Here is a 17695-nt window from a genome sequence, read left to right on the forward strand (position 1 = left end):
AGACTTGGTGTTCCTTCCCTATGCCCTATTTCTTGATTCAGTTTTACTCTGTTTAAGATCTTTTATGAAACTCCTATGCCCATCATAGTCTCAAATGATGTGTTTAAACCTATGTTGTTAATAATGTTCTGTATGCTAAGTTAAAAGGCTTGCAGGTGGTCTGGTCACAACTGAAAAGGATTGGACTGAGTACGCGGACGACATCGCGCCAGGGATCCCAACAGCCGAGACAGTGAGTGAGCTGAGTACCCCAAGGACATCTTACCAGTTCCAGCCAGAGATCTGATCTACGTGCACCTGCATCATGCCCAGACCCTCAAGCCTCGCTAAAAGGGCCCCTGCCTAGTTCTGTTTACTAATGCTTCTTGTTCTGTTTTTGTTCCCATGTTAAAATAGAGTAAATGCAGTATTCTCCGCATAAAAATATAGACTTCTGAAATTCTAAGATTAGAATTATTTACTAAAAGAAGGGGGGAATGAAAGAAGAAAAGCTGAACTCTCTTACCCCTCCCATCCAGAGATTGTTCCCGGAACACACCTGAACTTTTTACCCCAAGGTACCCCCTCCCAATTGGAAACTGCTCCAGGAACATTTTTTAGATAAGGGGTCTCCTGGAACAAACCTAGTCCTACCCCTCCTAACTGAAGACTGTTCCAAGAACATTTTTGAGATAGGGGCCTCCTGGTACTACCCCAGAATGTTCCAATAGATCGAGTACATTGCCAAAATATAGGACACGACCCCTTGGTTATGCAAAGCCCCTTGGTGACGTAAAACTTGTACTTTTCCCCTTGCCCTTTTCTTATAAAAGCCTGTGAAAATTTGGGCTGGGTGCCGAATCTCCTCTGCACCTTGCTGGCTGCATGAGTTTCGACCCCAGATATCTGGTATATGTGCTTTTTATGTGCTTTCTTGTCGTTGCTGTATTAAATCTTACTCTCTATACATCTTAAGTTCGGTCTCAGTGTCTTCTTGGGTGCGCGGCTGTCCGGAGGCTTGAGTAAGTGCCTCCCTTTGGGAGTTTTAGAGTCTTTCACAACAACAACAACAACAAAACAAAAACAAAAACAAAAACAAAACAAAAGCAGACCAATGTCAGGTCAGCTTAATCTTAGAAGCCAGGGGCAAGGGCTTCCTGCCCTTGCCATAGTTCCTATTCTAGTCTATTGTATAGTCCACCTTCCCCCTAGGCCATTGTAAATTCTTGTGTATGGGTGTAACTCAGCTATCTATAGTTCTAAGTATCTACTCTGGTTCCTCCTTAGATCACAAACTTCCTTCTTCCTAGATAATGGTAAATTCCTGAGTAGGGCAGTGACTTACCTATCCATGCCCAGGGTCAGCTAAAGGACTGACTAGGATGGGTGAAGAATCTAACTTAGCTATATGTCAAATAGAGGCACTTATAATAAAGCAATATTAAGGGAAAGCACACAGATCCATTTACCAACTAAGGCAAGGACATTGGAGCATTCGTTATACAGGATCCCACGATTCCAGGAGACTAAGTTTCTGTGAAATTTTCACCTCGGGACAGTGCCCAGGTTTTTGGGGCCTGTCATGCTTGTCACTACTGGAGTGGATGTAGCACCCGGCCAACCCAGTTCTCTCTTTCTCTCTCTCTGCCTGCATGCTTCTCTGTGTCTCTGTATTCCCCCTGTCTGTTCTCCACACTTGTTCTCCCTCTTTTCCTCGCCTACCCCCGCCCCTTTTCTCTGCCCTCATGCTCTGCTCCCATCTGCTTCACTACATGTTCACCAGCATGCCTTTGCCCTTTCTCTAGGTCCTCCTCTCCCCACCCCAACTCCAATAAAGCTCTTTTACACCAGAGCTGTTGCATGACATAGTTTCTCTGTGGTGTACCATGGCTTGAGGCAGGCAAAGGTACCCTCTTGCTGCACTGTATTTCATTAACAGATGCGTTTTAAATATTATTATTATTATTTTATTATTATACTATTGGTATGTGTGCTGTGTGCATGTATGTGTAAAGGCTCACACATGCCATGGACTGTGTTTGTGTAGGTTAGAGAACAACGTTTTGGAATCTGTTCTCTCTGTATTTACATTGGTTCTGCAGACTGGATTCAGGCACCAACTTTGCCAATAAGCACATTTACTGGCTGAGCCATCTTGCCAGTCTCTTGGTCTATCCTTTGGTTGTCCATAGCATGTCTTTAATTTGTTCTTGTGGTGGTCGATGCTCTGAACAACTCTTGTATTGGTTTTGTTTTGGGTTTTTGTTTGTTGTTGTTTTAAGATAAATAGTAGTAATAGTGAAAAGTGAAAGAGAACATCCCTAAACATTCCTAGTTCGTCCCAGTCGTTTGCTCACAAACCAGACACTGCTGTCTTTTAGAATGCATTGGTTCATCTGTTCCACCCTGCTTGCTCACTTTCCATCATTTTTTCTCTCTTCCTTCCTTGCTTCCTTCCCTCCTCCCTTTCTCTCTTCCTTCCTTTCCTCTACCTACCCACTCTCTCTTCACTTTCCTTCCTCTCTCACTTTCCTTTCCTACATTTCTATCATCTTCCCTCCCCTTCTCTGCTCCTTTTTCTTTCTTTTATGTTTGTCATTTAATTTCTTCAAATGAGCTGAAATATCTCAACAATATCCTTCTTGTTCTGAGTCTAGGCCCTCACTTGAGATTTGAATACTTTCAGTGAGTTCAGTGACACACTTTCAGGGCTATTTCTCTTTCAGGTTCTAAACTTCACACTACTTCTGGGGCATAACCTAATCAGGTTTCATGCTCATTTTCTGTACGTTTCGATTCCTTCAAGTACTTGGATTAGTTTTGCAATGATATTACAATTACAACATGTTAAAGTGATCTGAGAATAGTTTTTCTTCTCAATCCATCTTCCTATTATACTGAAATATCTTATCGAATACTTTTACTATGTCAAATGTAATAATGATTTTATATTTTACTCATTGACAGAAATATTTAATGCCTTATCATTTTCTTCAGATGGACCAAACGTTAGACACACTACTCTACAGTCCCCAGGCTCACACCCCTTCAAAGCCTCAAGTTAACCAAACAACCCAGGGATGCCTTCGGGAATTCTTTGAAGTGAAAATACCTGGGAAAATGGTGCCCATCGCCCAGACTCTGTGGAGAGAAGGGCAAACTTTAGGAAATGCCTTGCTCTCTGTGTGAGGACGAAAACCTCATTTCAGTTTTCTTACTCCAAATTGCAACAACTATATTTTATCTTGAAGATACCAGAAATAGATTATTTCTGGGGAAGGAAAGAAGGAAGTGTCTTCTTTAGCTCCTAACTTAAGCACATTAAGCCTTCTACTTCTTTACTTTTCTGTTTCTTCTTCGTCTTTCTTCCTCTCTCCTTTCCTATACATGGATCTTTAATTTGCACTGCTATATACTTGGTTATTTTTTTTAAACTAAAACATATATTTTAAGTTATTTTATCTCAGGGACAGACAGGGCATCCCAGGTTTATAGATGCTTTTCTTTTAGGGTTAAACTGTTTAGGCCCAAGCATTCTTAATTTCAAACAGTACTTGTCAAATACTTAATCTATGTTTTATCCAAACTAGTCTAAATGGTATAATAATGATTACCAAAACATACATGCCACCCACTGAAAACTGAAATTGATCTGTCCATTCTTGTCACACACACATACAAACACACACACACACACACAAACACATACACACGGACAATTGGTCAGTTTTTTATTTGCTGATGATCAATTACTGCCATAGGTTTGTCTATCTTTTGTTTCTTGTTTTTGTTTTCAAATGCCCAGGTGCAATTTTGAGTGCACTAAAAAGAAATGAGATTTTTTTTTTTGATTTTCAAAAATACAAAGCATTGACATTTTAAATAATATTTGCAAATATCTAATTTGCAGCAAATTTTATTGATAAATCAAAGAAAACTAAATGTAGCCCCTGCTGAAATGCATTGGTTATTTTACTGACATACAATTGTTCCACCAAATCAATATTTTGGCAGTTTATTTGATCATATTCTAATCCCTCATGGACCACTCTTTCCTTCGCTGTAAAGCTTCCCTGAGACTTTAGCGTGGAAACCCACAACTTTTCCTGCATCTTGCTAAAAATATTCCCTCAGCTGAAATACTTTATTTTATTTTTTTGCAGTCTTTGGATCCCTTTATTCTGTGGCCTTTATGAAAAACACGAAGTGGCCAAATCTTTTTTCACTACATCTTAAATATCAAAAAAGATTTATTAGTAATTTACAGTTAGCAACAAACATGTACAGAAAGTCAGTCAGCTGTAACTCTTTTTTTTTTTTTTTTGGTTTTTGAGACAGGGTTTCTCTGTATAGCTCTGGCTGTCCTGGAACTCACTTTGTAGACCAGGCTGGCCTAGAACTCAGAAATCCACCTGCCTCTGCCTCCCAAGTGCTGGGATTAAAGGCGTGAGCCACCACACCAGGCTCAGCTGTAACTCTTATTCTCTCAGTTCAATGGGTAAATTCTGACCACTGTCTCAGCTGAGCTTGCAGCATGGGCTCTTGATGTTTTGCAAAATTAAGCACAGATTCTATTCCTTTGTTTAATTTTGTAATAAACTTACACCCCTCCCCTAGTTCATTATCCCTTACTTTTATTTACTCCTTCTTAAAATATTTATCACTAACCAGTTTAAAAACATCTTATTCTACAATTCATATTTATGTGCATTTGTTGTTTAATGTATCTGATGAGGTAATTAGAATTTAATTAGAATTTAATTAGAATTCATCAAGTCTTTATACATGTAACTCTGTGTTCAGGCTGATGAATGGTTCAGCTTCTTTTATCTTTTAGTTTATTTATTCTTCCACTCTGCTGGAGAACAATTTTAAGTCTCTTTTCCTCTCTTCTAGCTGTTACTCCCTATTAGCTTCCACTGCTTTCTGAGCAGGTGACTTCATACCTACTTCACCAAGAAAATAATAGACAACAGAATGAATCCTTTCTTTTAACCCTCTTCATACAGAAGCTAATATCTCCACTCAATGTCTTGGATTTTCCTTACTTTTTTTGTGATAAGGTAGTAATTTTAAGCTTTGCCTGACAATGTACAAATATACTCCTGCCTGGGCTGAAAAATTTGTTGATAAACACAAGATGTCAAAGTTGATATTTTCAGTATTTATTAGTAAGGCTGGTACAACAACCTTTATACGGCACAGTTTACATTAAGTTATTAAGATACATCTGTGTACAGTCACAAAACCAAGACATGTTTTTACATAGAATAAAACTGAAGACAGATTTACAAGCATTTTGTCTCTACACAATTCTCATTTATTTTCAGGTCAGTTTATACAACTACTAGCCCAAGAATTAGCATTTGTTCATTAAATTTTTCAGACTGTTTGGTAAACAAGAAAAATAATAAAAATATTAGCAAACCACCAAGAAAGCATGCAACGTATCGTCAGAAACGAGAGGCATCTCCAAGAACTTCATGTTTTATTGGAAATAAATTTTATTAAGTTTTAAACTTTTCCTAGACAAGAGACACCATTTTTAAACAGATGTGTCATTAGCACACACATTAATCAGTATTGGGAGCACCTGAGCACATCACGAAACAAATATACGGACACAGTCGAATGATAATCACAGTCACATGCTGACTTCCAAAGGATGAGGATAGCTCTACAGTTTGCTGTGTTACCAAATGTCTAGTTATATACAGGATAACAGATTCAGAAAATGCTCTCAGTCTACCTATCAGATAAAGAACTTGGTTAAATGACATTTGTTTAATGTGAATGAATCTTCAATAATAGTCACACAAGACATACAGAAAACATCAATATGTCATAGTCAATGAGAATATATGTTTCACTCATTCATTCATTCTTGTGTTACACTAAAGGCAAATAATTATTAAGGGAAAGTGCAGGATTATTTACTGAGCTTTCACTTTCAGTTCAAACTCAAAAGGAGGGAAAGTCATGTCTGCCATACATATAGTTATAAACACATGTAGCTGGAGTTGGCTAATTTTGAACTATTTGACATTATAGCAATTAAAATAAGTTTTTAAAAATATTGTTAGTTATGATTTAAATAATAAAGTAAAAAAATACTATAAACATCTTTATGATACTTGAATGAAATGAAGTATTGATTAAATCATCTCTAAGAAACTGGGCACAATATAGTAACAAATAATTCATTTTACTCCATATCACTGCCACCACTTTTGTTACTACCACTACCACCAACATCATAACAACCATTCTATAGTGAGAATCAATATCAGCTGGTTACCAGCTATAATATTCCCAGGATACAACTAGACTAGTGTGTAGGATTCCCCCAGTCAACCTCATAGAAATGCAGAGAATGTATACTTAACTATCATGATCTATTAAAATATGGACCATATTAAGGATCAAGGGCAATTACTATTCCTTAATGTTGAGCACTGTTCTTTTAAAACACAAATGGTAATCAAATTAGTTCAGAGTCATCAAAACTTTGCTTAATATTAAGTAAAATCAGAGAAAACACCAACTTCTTGCTACTAGTGTTATCTTTATCTATAATAATGATTCTATAATTTCCCATCTTTTATAAAAGTTCACTCTGTGCTTTTTCTTTTCTGTTGAAAGACTTCTTAGTATTAAATTTAAACCAACAAATGATTTTCATCCCTGATGACTCAATGGATTAGTAGGGAAATGAAATGCTTCTCAAGGTTTGAGTGTTGCAAGAAGATTACCTATCCAGTAATTAGAGATTATAAACTGTTACTATTAAGATAAAAAAGCTAATTTCTAATAACATAAAATAAAATAAAAATAAAAAATCATATATCATGTTATTTACAAAAAAGTAAAAAATACTAAGAGCCCTATTTGCAATTAAAAAAGAAATAGTTTTGTTGTGAGAAGGGCAATCAGCGTCCCTCAGAAGTGCATTCATATAAGAATTGGTGTTGCATAGAGCAATTCTAGTTACAACCTAGGAGTTTCGTCAGCTGCAAACTTGGCACACTGGCAGGATCTTTTTCTTTCTCAAGGGGAATGCTGGTGCATGATCAGAAGCTCCATCAATGACTTCCTTGATTGGTCTGATTGATCTAACCCCAATCGCCAGGTTTTTAGAATGGAAGGGCAGCTGTATTAGGAAGCCTTCCATTCTTTCAGGCTTAATAGCACAGGATAATCTTGCTCTGGTGGTCCCTCTGTGTAAGGTGTAACTAGAATGGAGTGAGCTACCATGCTATACAATCTTTCAGGGAACCCTTGGAGTACCAGTGCTGCGGAACAGAATCGGGGATGAACCAGAGCCTACTGTGAAAGGCAAATGGCAGAGCCTTTTGATATCAGAAGATCCTCTTACACTTCTTCCCCCCTTCATTGTGCTGACTTATAGGCTTCTCCAAGCATTTGTCTGCTGGAAATATCCATGGTAAGCACCAGCAGAGCTAGTAGTCTCTAAAACTAAAATGGTAGCAATATCCTAGTTCTGAAAACTTGCATCTCCCATTGTTCAGTTTAGAAGACCCTTAGTGGTAAATGGCATAGTATTGTCTGGGAGGAGGGACCAAAAATGGAGGGAAGAGACTGGTGGTATTTTAGGACAACCAATATGAATTTATATATTATTTAAATCAGTATAAGATATACAACTTATCATATACTAGAAATTTTTTACTCCTAGTGTTTTACATTGCTTTAAAATTTAATGTTTTTCTCCAGAACATGAGAAAATTCCATACCCAACCAATAAGTTTGAGATGATTTCCTGTAATCCTACTAGAATTTCATCTTAAATAAAGCAACAACTCTTAGCTTAAAAACTCCACAAAGCAATTTAGTTTATTTTGGGTAGGGTTTGAGAATAGGGTTATAACCATGTACTTTAATAAGTTTGGTGTGACAAATAACTGTTACTTACTATTCAGTCTTCTTCATGTTAAATGGAGGCTGATGTCGAAACACAAATGAGTTGTGGAACAATTTACTGTCTTCCCATGCTGATGCTCCCCAATGCTTTGCAGTTGTTTCTCACATATAAAATCTGAGAATTAAAAAGCTACATAATCATTAACTCTCCATTTATATATAAAGCTATATTTGCAAATGTGCTTTCCTATCTCATATATCTTTTTATACATCATTATTTCAGGAGAAAGTGAATTTAAATGACATTTGCAAGTTAATACGTGCAAAGTAAGTAGCAAAATCAGGGCTAGAAACCAGGATTTTCATCCCAGCTGAGTGTGTTTCCCACAATTTCTGTGTTACTTTCTTTATGGGCATTGGTGGTTGATGTGGAAGAGAATGCTTCAGCTTGATGATTCATATACTGGTTGTTTGAGTCAATATTATTAAAATAAGTCAAATATGTTTTAATTTCAAACATTGACTTTTTTTTTTGTTGTTGTTTTTTTTTTGGATTTTTTGAGACAGGATTTTTCTGTGTAGCCCTGGCTGTCCTAGAACTCACTCTGTAGACCAGGCTGGCCTCAAACTCAGAAATTTGCCTGCCTTTGCCTCCCAAGTGCTGGGATTAAAGGCGTATGTCACCACCGCCCGGCAAACATTGACTTTTTACATTCTTTCCAAACATAGGTGATTTCTAATTCTGATATCACTACCAAGAAAGCAGAATAAGAGAATTGATAACAGAATTTTCATTATGTAGGCATTGAGTTTAGAGAAAAAACATGAAAAATCAGGAAATGACAAGAGTTTAATCAATGTTATATGACAAATATAGTTTGTTTGCCAGAACAATAATTTTACGCGTCTGACAGTACATTATGCAAGAGAAAGGAAATAAGCAATATGATACATGTAATAGCAGTTCCTCAGAGAACAAGCAACCCTTTTCTTAGGGCACACAAATTAATTTAGGTACCTTGTTGTGTACAATTGAGAACACCTTGACTTGATGAAAATTATGGAGGCTGTAATGTTTTCAACCAAGGTACATATTTTGTGGGTTAACATTCTTCTTTAATATCCAGTCTCTAATTTTTATTTTATTTCTAGATAAATACAATTTCATTTTAACCTACTATTATCTTCACTCTTCACTCTTGTAAATTACACCAAAACTGATGTGCTTTGCCACATAGAATTCAAACCTACGGTTGTACCGCTTTCTAACACAGACATAGGGAAAACATGCACCTTGTAACCTAAAATCCATTGTTCATCACTCTGGTTTAATTTCCCCCACAAACACAGTCACTTTCTGGTCCTACAGACAACTCAGAATTTAATCTTATGTCAGAATTCCAGAACAGGAAGTTTTATGAGAATATAAGACAAGGAATTTTGATCTTTAGAAAACCATGATTCATTACATCAGTTTTTTTTTTTTTTTCAAACAAGGTTAGGCGTGTATAAGCAATTGCTTTCACACTACCTTTCACCACCACAACAACCTCTGTGCCTCTTTTTACAGTTCTAGCTCAGTCTGATCAAAGACATTTATCTTTAAAAAAAAAAGTCAAATCATCTTTCACAGTTTCTCTTCCCAGCTATGAGCAATCCAGTGTCTCTGGCCTATTTCCATCGGTTTGCCTTCAACATGTGAACTTTTAAAGTCTCTTTGTATCCCACAGCCATGCCATCCACTTGCTTCTTGGTTTTGACCTCATGTTTGCTTCTGAAAGCATAGATCACCACAGTAGTGTTCAACTACAGTCTCGATCCGAGGCTATGGAGCTCTGCTTCCTCGCCCTGAGCAGACACATCTTCAATGTGTTTGAGTAGGACTCATCAACAGTTTGTGCCAATTGACTATTCTTTTTCTCAGATCCACTTTGTCAAGCCAGATACAAGCTTCTCCAATCAAAGTCTTCTTCATAAACTTCCCGCCATTGGAGAAAAGTAAAATCTAGAAAACATAGTCAGAATTACATGTAGATAGGTACACGCACATGAATGTCTTCCAATCTTTAAGAAGTTTTTATTATAAAACGATAACCAGGAAGGGAGGGAGATGTGAGGATGGACTACGTGTACTTGAAAGAGAGCAGAGATATTCTTGAAATATCTATTAATATGAATTAGTTCAGATCAACATTTCTATTAGCCTTCCTCAAATTTTACTATATCCCCAAATCACATGCACTGAAGGATAAGCAAATATAATATAATGTAATATAATATAATAATACAAATATGCTCATTCTAATTAGTTATACTTAATGAGAACTTTCATGTTTAAAATCCGTAATTTCATACATAACTATCAGTTTTAGGTTTGGGAACTTCACATGTTTTTAAAATAATTCGAGTCCCTATATTGATATTAAGTTAATTTCAGGAAAACTCATGATGTTCGTTCCACTCTTGTAACTCTCCTCTCAATGATACATTCATTTGTATAGGACTTAGAGGGTTTTTTTTTTTTTGTCTTTAGTGATTTATACTAATTCTGTCAATGAAGCTTAACTTTTTCTTTTCAAATATATGCATAGAAAACATATGCATATATATTTTAATTTTAATTTATATGTATGTGTGTCTGCTAGAGTCCTGAAGACAATTTCAGAGCCCTTGAAGCTGAAGATACAAGAGGTTGAGAGCCAGCTGATGTGGGTCTTGGGTGATAAACTTTGGTCCTCTGGAAGAGCAGTATGTACTTTTAACCACTGAGTTATCTCTCCAACCATTGGACTTGTGATTGTAATATATGTTCATCTCCACTGTAAAGCATTAAGTACTGGTATCATGGAATAGTTTCATATATTTCCATATATTCTTCTCTAGCTACATTTCCTTTTCCTGCATGTCTACTGAAGGCATGTTATGTGATAACCATTCTGCTAGACTACAGGGGAAAAGATAATGAAAATTAAGCCTTGCCATAGAGAAACTGTAACACATAAGGGTATAAATTATTGAATAGGAGAAGCTCTGCTTAGTAGAGTAATAGATGAGATGATTAGTGGAAAAGGTGTTATGAATTATACTTAGGGCTTTTAGTAAAAATGGATATCGAAAGATGGGCTATGGGGATACAGGAGAAAGAAGCTTTGAAATGGAGGAAAATATGAGCAAAGAACTCAAGACTAATGTAATTTTAAAAGACTCAGATGTGTCCTGAATATAGGAAAGTGACAAGGGACTAAGACCAAATCTATATAAATAAAGCCCACTTCGGAGGACCTTGAATGATACAAGAAAATGATGTTTTACTGAACAGCTTTAATGGAAACCCAACAATATTTGGTAAGGATAATTCTGGCTGTAGTGTGATGAATTTAAAGAGATGAGACAGTAGTGAGAAGAAGAGCAGGTGCATTACCAAACTGTTGTAAATAGCAAAGTAGCGAGCCGAAAGATTTAGAGAGAGTGACCATGAGAACAAGAGGAATCCACCCAAAGTAGCAAAACTGAGTAGTCAACTGGTGGGAAACTGGATAGACTGAATGTGTTAAGGGGGTTCACAGGGCTCTTGTGGTGGTGCTTCTAATGATTAACTACTATACAGTACATGATCAGTATCTAAACACAGAATAACTGAGTGGACAATAAGTATAATATATGAATGGAAAAGTAAATCAGAATATATAACACAATTACCTGAAGTGAGTGGCCTGCAGGACTTAGGCTGAATCTAAAGGTTTCATTGAAGGAAGGCTCTCGATCATGTCGACATACCCTTGTTTTCTTTTTAATAACCTTTTTTTGGGTAGCAATGTTTATCACATATATTTTCACATATAAATCTGAAAATAAGACAGAAGCCTATTAAGTGCCCACTGTTCACAGCATTTTCTCTTGTATGCGGATATTCTCATTATGAACCATACAAGCATAAAAAGTTGTCCACAATTTGTTGCATAAACCATTAAGTGATTGTAAGTATAAATTCGTATAAATTTAAGTTAGCTTTACTTAAATTAATTGGTGTTTATTATGTGTAGCAATCTAATTTTTTTTCCTGCCTTGGAATTGCTTTATTTTTGGAGAACACAGTACATCATTCCCTTCCTGTGTTTTCTCAGAAACATTTCACAGAACACAGGACAAATAGTTATAGCTGAAAGAAAATAACTAATAAAAAGATTCTACACACAAGACAGTTAAATGTGCATGCCTGAGTGTTGCTCTCTGTGATAATTACCAGGAGAGTGTTATCTTTAGTGTTCCCAGATACAGTTAGCTTATTTTTTAATTAGACATTTTCTTTATTTACATTTCAAATGTTATCCCCTTTCCTTGTTTCCCCTCTGAAAACCCCCATCCTCTCCCTCCTCTCCCTGCTTCTATGAGGGTGTTCTCCCACACACCCACTCCTGCTTCTCCATCCTGGCATTACCCTACACTGGGATATAGAACCTTCACAGGACCAATGACCTTTCCTTCCATTGATGTCTGACAAGGACAACCTCTGCTACACATGCAGCTGGAGCCATGGGTAGCTCCAAGTATACTCTTTGCTTGGTAGTTTAGTCCCTGGTAGCTCTGAGAGTACTAGTTGGTTCATATTGTTATTCCTCCTATAAGGTTGCAAACACCTTCAGCTCCTTCAGTCCATTCTCTAACTCCTCCAATGGGGACCCTTTGCTAAGTCCAATGGTTGGCAGGGAACATCCACCTCTATTTTTGTCAGGGTCTGGCAGAGACTCTCAGGAGATATCTATATCAGGCTGTGTCGGCAAGCACTTCTTGGCATCCACAATAGTGTCTGGGTTTGGTAACTGTATATAGGATGGACCCCTGGGTTGGGCAGTTTCTGGATGGCTGTTCCTTCAGTCTCTGATTCATACTTTGTCTCTGTATCTCCTCCTGTGGATATTTTGTTCCCAATTCTAAGAAGGACTGAAGTATCCACACTTTGGATTTCCTTCTTCTAGAGTCATGTGGTCTGTGAATTGTATCTTGGGTAAGCATATTAACTTTTATGCTTAAAAATCTAGCTGAAGTTTAGGAAAATGATTTTATCTTTAAAGTAGAAATTAAATTAATTTTTTTGCATATAATTCTAATGTTTTCTATGCACAGGTGAAAGTTTACCTAAAATTTATTGTAATTTTTAAGGGAAAGTCCTAGAAGCTAGTAGATATCCTTCACTAATCATTATAATGAAAGTAGATACCTGGTAAATGATCCGGAGACTTAAATTTGTAGGTAATATTTCTGCACTGGAGAATTTCAACTATTAGTTGTTCACCATCTGTTTTCATTTCCTTTTTCAGTGCTAGCTTGATTTCTCCCATTACTTGAGTTTTAGCTAGAAGAAGTCAACAAAAAACAAGTTGAAGAATAAATAGCACCACTTATTAAATGCTTAGTTTAATCACTGTTTCAAGTGTTCACTTACTGGATTTTATTAAGTATTAAACACTTTATTGTATGTTATGGATATAACGCACAGTTCAAACCCTTAAGGAGTGAATAGCTTCATGGAGATCACATCATTCAGGCACTTATAAGAAAGCATGCTAAACATGATGGTAGACAAAAGAAACTATAAGTAGATGTGGTATTCAGCTGTAGAGTCTTAAGTTTTGAAGAGGTAATTGATGACCTTGTAGGAAGAGAAACAAACATGGAAATTATAAAATTTTAGTACAATATATAGGGAAAAAGTCTTTTAAAGTGTAATATGCTGTTTACCAACATTTCTGTTGTATCTTGGCTCTGGTGTTGTATCACCAGGCTTGTTCAAGAATACATGGTAGCATACCCAAATCTTACTATATAGAGTGTTTATTCCCTGTTTCCTTTATAAAATATAGGTGGTAGTGATGCGTAATGAAAAAAACTGCATAAGGCAAAAAGTACACGTGATATAGACTAGATTAATTGTAGTTTCTTCTAGAATTTTAGCTTTTATTATTGAAGGAACTTTCCATGCCACATCAAATCTGTTGTGACTCCACCAATTTCTCTATTATCTCATGGACTCATTCACCAACACACAACTTGTTCATCTTTTTACTTTGGGCTGAGTGTCCTGCTAACAGGATGAATACAGTGAGTATAAAATGCATAAATAAGTATGAATGCATGCCTGTTTTTAAATCAGAATCTTACATTCCTAATGCTGATAGATATAATCCTCATAAACAGGACCCTCCTGATTCCTTAACCGTACAAATATAGCCTCAAAGGAAGTGTTTGAGAATACATTGTTGGCAGCTAAGTTTAAAAAGAAAATATAAATTTATATGTCTTAAATAACCACTAATCTAGACTCATAAGATTTTTCACCTATTAGGAAGATAATTTAATTAGATATTTCTATGGATAAATAAATGGCTAGGAAGAATAATTCTGAAGTATAGTGACATGGTTTCAAAAATAATGTGACACTGGAGATCCTCTTGGAAAAGAGCTAGGAGAGCTAGGGCTGCAAGTAGGATGGGGATTAGCTGAGATGCAATGGAAAATGAATTCTTTGGTAAAAAAACAAAAACAAAAAACCACTACATTAGCAGATGGGACTATCATGTGGGAAATCCAGGCCTGAAGCACTGCAAGGCATTGCTCACTGGGGCCACATTAACAGCTTTATTTCCACATTTAGAGCACAGGAATTTATTGAAAGTCTCTAAACACAATGTATTCTCAGACATTTGTTTTCAGGATATATATTTGTGCTTTATAAAAATAAAAAGAGCCTTGTTTACCTGGATTATATTTATCAACATTAGAGTTTTAAATTTTTAATTTATAAATCCACTATGATAGAAGTGTGTGAAGTTCATTCTTTCTTACAAATACAGAGTTGGGGAAAAGAGGAGAATATCTTGTCATCCTTTTTGGTCAATTGTTAATAATTGTGATACTGTATACTAAGACAAGTTGTTTAAAGAGAGAAAGACAAATCTCAGCAAAGCCCAGGTCAGCACTCTCCATGACCACATCACACATGCAGAAGTTTACCAAGAAAAGAGAAAGTTGGCTAGCACAAGAGGATTCCAGACACCAGCCCTGTGTAAATGAGCAATGAGCACAGCCCACACCCAGCCCTGGAAAGCCTTGCTAAACCTTTGAGCTGGCAGCCTTAGTTCATCACCTTGGGGTTGTCAGCAGTCAGAAAAAACAGTCTTGATGACCCACAGCTGAAACTCCAATATCACATCCAAGGAATTCACAAAGGTTACATTATCTCTTCAGAGTGTGAAGACATTTTCTGTGTTTGTTGGATTGATCACTTTGTGTGAGTCTCAAAGGAGGAAGTGAAACCAAACCTGGGTAAACTGATTACAAGTGATTGGATCCATGTCCTCAAAGCTATAAAGAGAGAGACAGCTGTCCTCCATTTATGAAACCATTTCTGAGATTGGGTTGTGGGGGTGTCTTTTTAAAAATTATTACCAGTATATAATAACTCTGAAAAATATTGGGCTTTATTTTGACATTTTAATACATGTATATAATGCCACTGGATCATATGCATCTCCCATGATCCTCTGTTTTCTGCCATGCTCTGTCTCTGATTACCTCCTTTGGAAAGAGAATTCTCACTCTAAAATAAAATGGTCATGCAAGAGACCCTCACTATTTGGAGCCAATAGAAGTGAACAGAAGTGACTGCATGAAAGATACATTAGTATTTTCTCTCTGGGAAATACACTTTTATGGGTCATAGCCCCCCTTTCTAGGTCCAAACTCCAATAGCCAATGATTTGTCACCTCCTAGCTGCCTCACTTTGAAACACGTGCTAATTAAAGTTCCTGAGTCATCATACTGTCTGCTTCCTTCCTGGAAGTTTAACCTCACATCCTTCACTGTGGGATGCTTGTGAAGCATCTGCTAAGATTCACTCTGTTCAAAGGTTTTCCAGCTTGCTCTTTAATATTTTTAACTGAAAAGAGAAAAGGACGTGTTTACTGAAATCATCTTAAAGCATTTTTTTGAGTGATTTTTCCTCTAAAGCAGATACTTCTGTGAAGATAAAAAGAAATCTATGTGTCTGCTGTCTTCAGAGGGTGTGCCCCTGCTCCAGATTTGGGTGATATTTTGAGTCCCAGGGCATCACATACTTAGAGGATTGTGATAGTATTTTGGAATATGGGGTAAATGGCAGGAAAAAAATTTCAACCAATGTTCATGTATTGAAGTCTTAAAACTCATGCTTCTTTGATTTTATTAGAAGAATGGCCTCACTAGGCTCATAGATTTGAATGCTTGGTGGGCAGGGAGAGGCATTGTTGAGAGATGTGGCCTTGTTGGTTTAGATGTAGGATTATTGGAGGAAATGTGTCACAGAGAGTGGCCTTGAAGTGTCAACTAATCAAGGCAGGTCAAGTGTCGTTGTCTTTCTGTTGTCTGTAGATCAAGATGTAGAACTCACAGACCCTGCTCCAGTGTCATGTCTCTCTGCATGCTGCAATGTTCACTACCATGAGCATCATGGACTAAACCTCTGAAATTGTAAGCCATCTCAACTAAGTGCTTTCTTCCATAAGTGTTGCCTGGGTCATGGTGTCTCTTCACAGCAATAGAACATTGAGTCAGTATCTCACAATCCTGTAAATATTGATGAGCTTATGTGTTGCTAGAGCTCATTTAATTGTACTTCACAGAAAAAATATATGATTAAAGGATAGGGAAAGAGTAAGTCCTATGAAAGTAAACTGCTATATAAAAGAAACAGTCATTGTAAAATAATCAAGACTGACTATTTAATATGTTAAAAGACAACCTAGGAGAATAAAGCAAGGAGAAAAAAGGAAAAGAACAAGTGAAAGAAGAAAGGAGGGGGGGGGAAGAGTGGGAGGTGGGAGGGAATGGTAGGGAGAGGGAGGGAATAATTGGAGGAAGGAATGAGGAATGAAAACTAAAGGATGAAACATAGGCCACCAATCATATAGTGGTAGAAGCTGGATAGAGAATAGACTTCCTCATGCTTTAAATGCAACAGAAGAATTTAAAATTGAAATGAAGGGCCCTTCTGGTTGGTGCCAGCTCCAGGCAACCTTGGGCATGAACTTGGAGGATGGTCCCATGGTCCACAGAGGACTCTCCACTCCGCAGGTGCCCTAACATGCCCAAGATCTTAGGATCACAGGTGAGTGGAATGCAACATCTGTTCTAAACCAATTGTGATGGGTCTGAGACAGCAGGAGCAAGGACACAGGAGCCCTGCCTGACCAGCAACTTGGGTTCCTTCTGGTTGGTGCTGGTATACCTTGGTTTTGAATACAGCAGAGAGCCCCAGAGTCCACAGAGGAGACACCAATTCCAGGCTCTGAAACATGCCCAGGATCTTAGGATTCCCGGATCTCAGGATACCAAGAGTTTGGTCACCAGGATCTCAGGGTCTCAGAGGAAGCTTTACTGCCAAGAATTCTAACACACCCAGAATCTCAGGTTCACAGGATTCCAGAATCACAGGGTCACAGAGAAAGCTGAACTCTGAGATTACAGGAAGGACAGGTTCCAATCAGATATATTGAGGGCAGCAAGCATTTGAGATAATCAGATGGCAGGGGGCAAGCATAAGAACAGAAGCAGCCGAAATCAAGGTTACTTGGCATCATCAGAACCAACCTCTCCCACCATAGCAAGCCCTGGATACATCATCACACCAGAAAAGCAAGACATGGATCTAAAGGTCACTTTTCATGATGATGTTGGAGGACTTTAAGAAGGAAATAAATAACTCACTTAAAGAAATACAAGAGAACACATTCAATCAGGTGAAAGAATTGAACAAAACCATCCAGGATCTAAAAATGGAAGTAGAAACAATAAAGAAAT

General features: G+C 37.1%; 1 protein-coding gene across 3 annotated transcripts in view; it reads right to left on the bottom strand.

The window, feature by feature from the left end:
* Positions 1–5155: 5155 nt before the first annotated feature.
* Pclo (piccolo presynaptic cytomatrix protein) overlaps positions 5156–17695 on the bottom strand; it is a 359262-nt gene continuing 346722 nt past the window's right edge. For all 3 annotated transcript variants that reach the window (XM_029477261.2, XM_085836473.1, XM_085836472.1), the window contains 3 exons: positions 13079–13213; positions 11560–11705; positions 5156–9865 (listed from right to left, as the gene is read on the bottom strand). In XM_029477261.2, the coding sequence (XP_029333121.2) occupies positions 9725–9865; positions 11560–11705; positions 13079–13213 (422 nt within the window). In that variant the 3' untranslated portion in view covers positions 5156–9724. The remainder of the gene's footprint in view (positions 9866–11559; positions 11706–13078; positions 13214–17695) is intronic.

Source organism: Mus caroli, unplaced genomic scaffold (genome assembly GCF_978045245.1).
Source record: "Mus caroli unplaced genomic scaffold, Mus_caroli_1 scaffold_4, whole genome shotgun sequence".
In the NCBI taxonomy this organism is placed as follows: domain Eukaryota; kingdom Metazoa; phylum Chordata; class Mammalia; order Rodentia; family Muridae; genus Mus; species Mus caroli.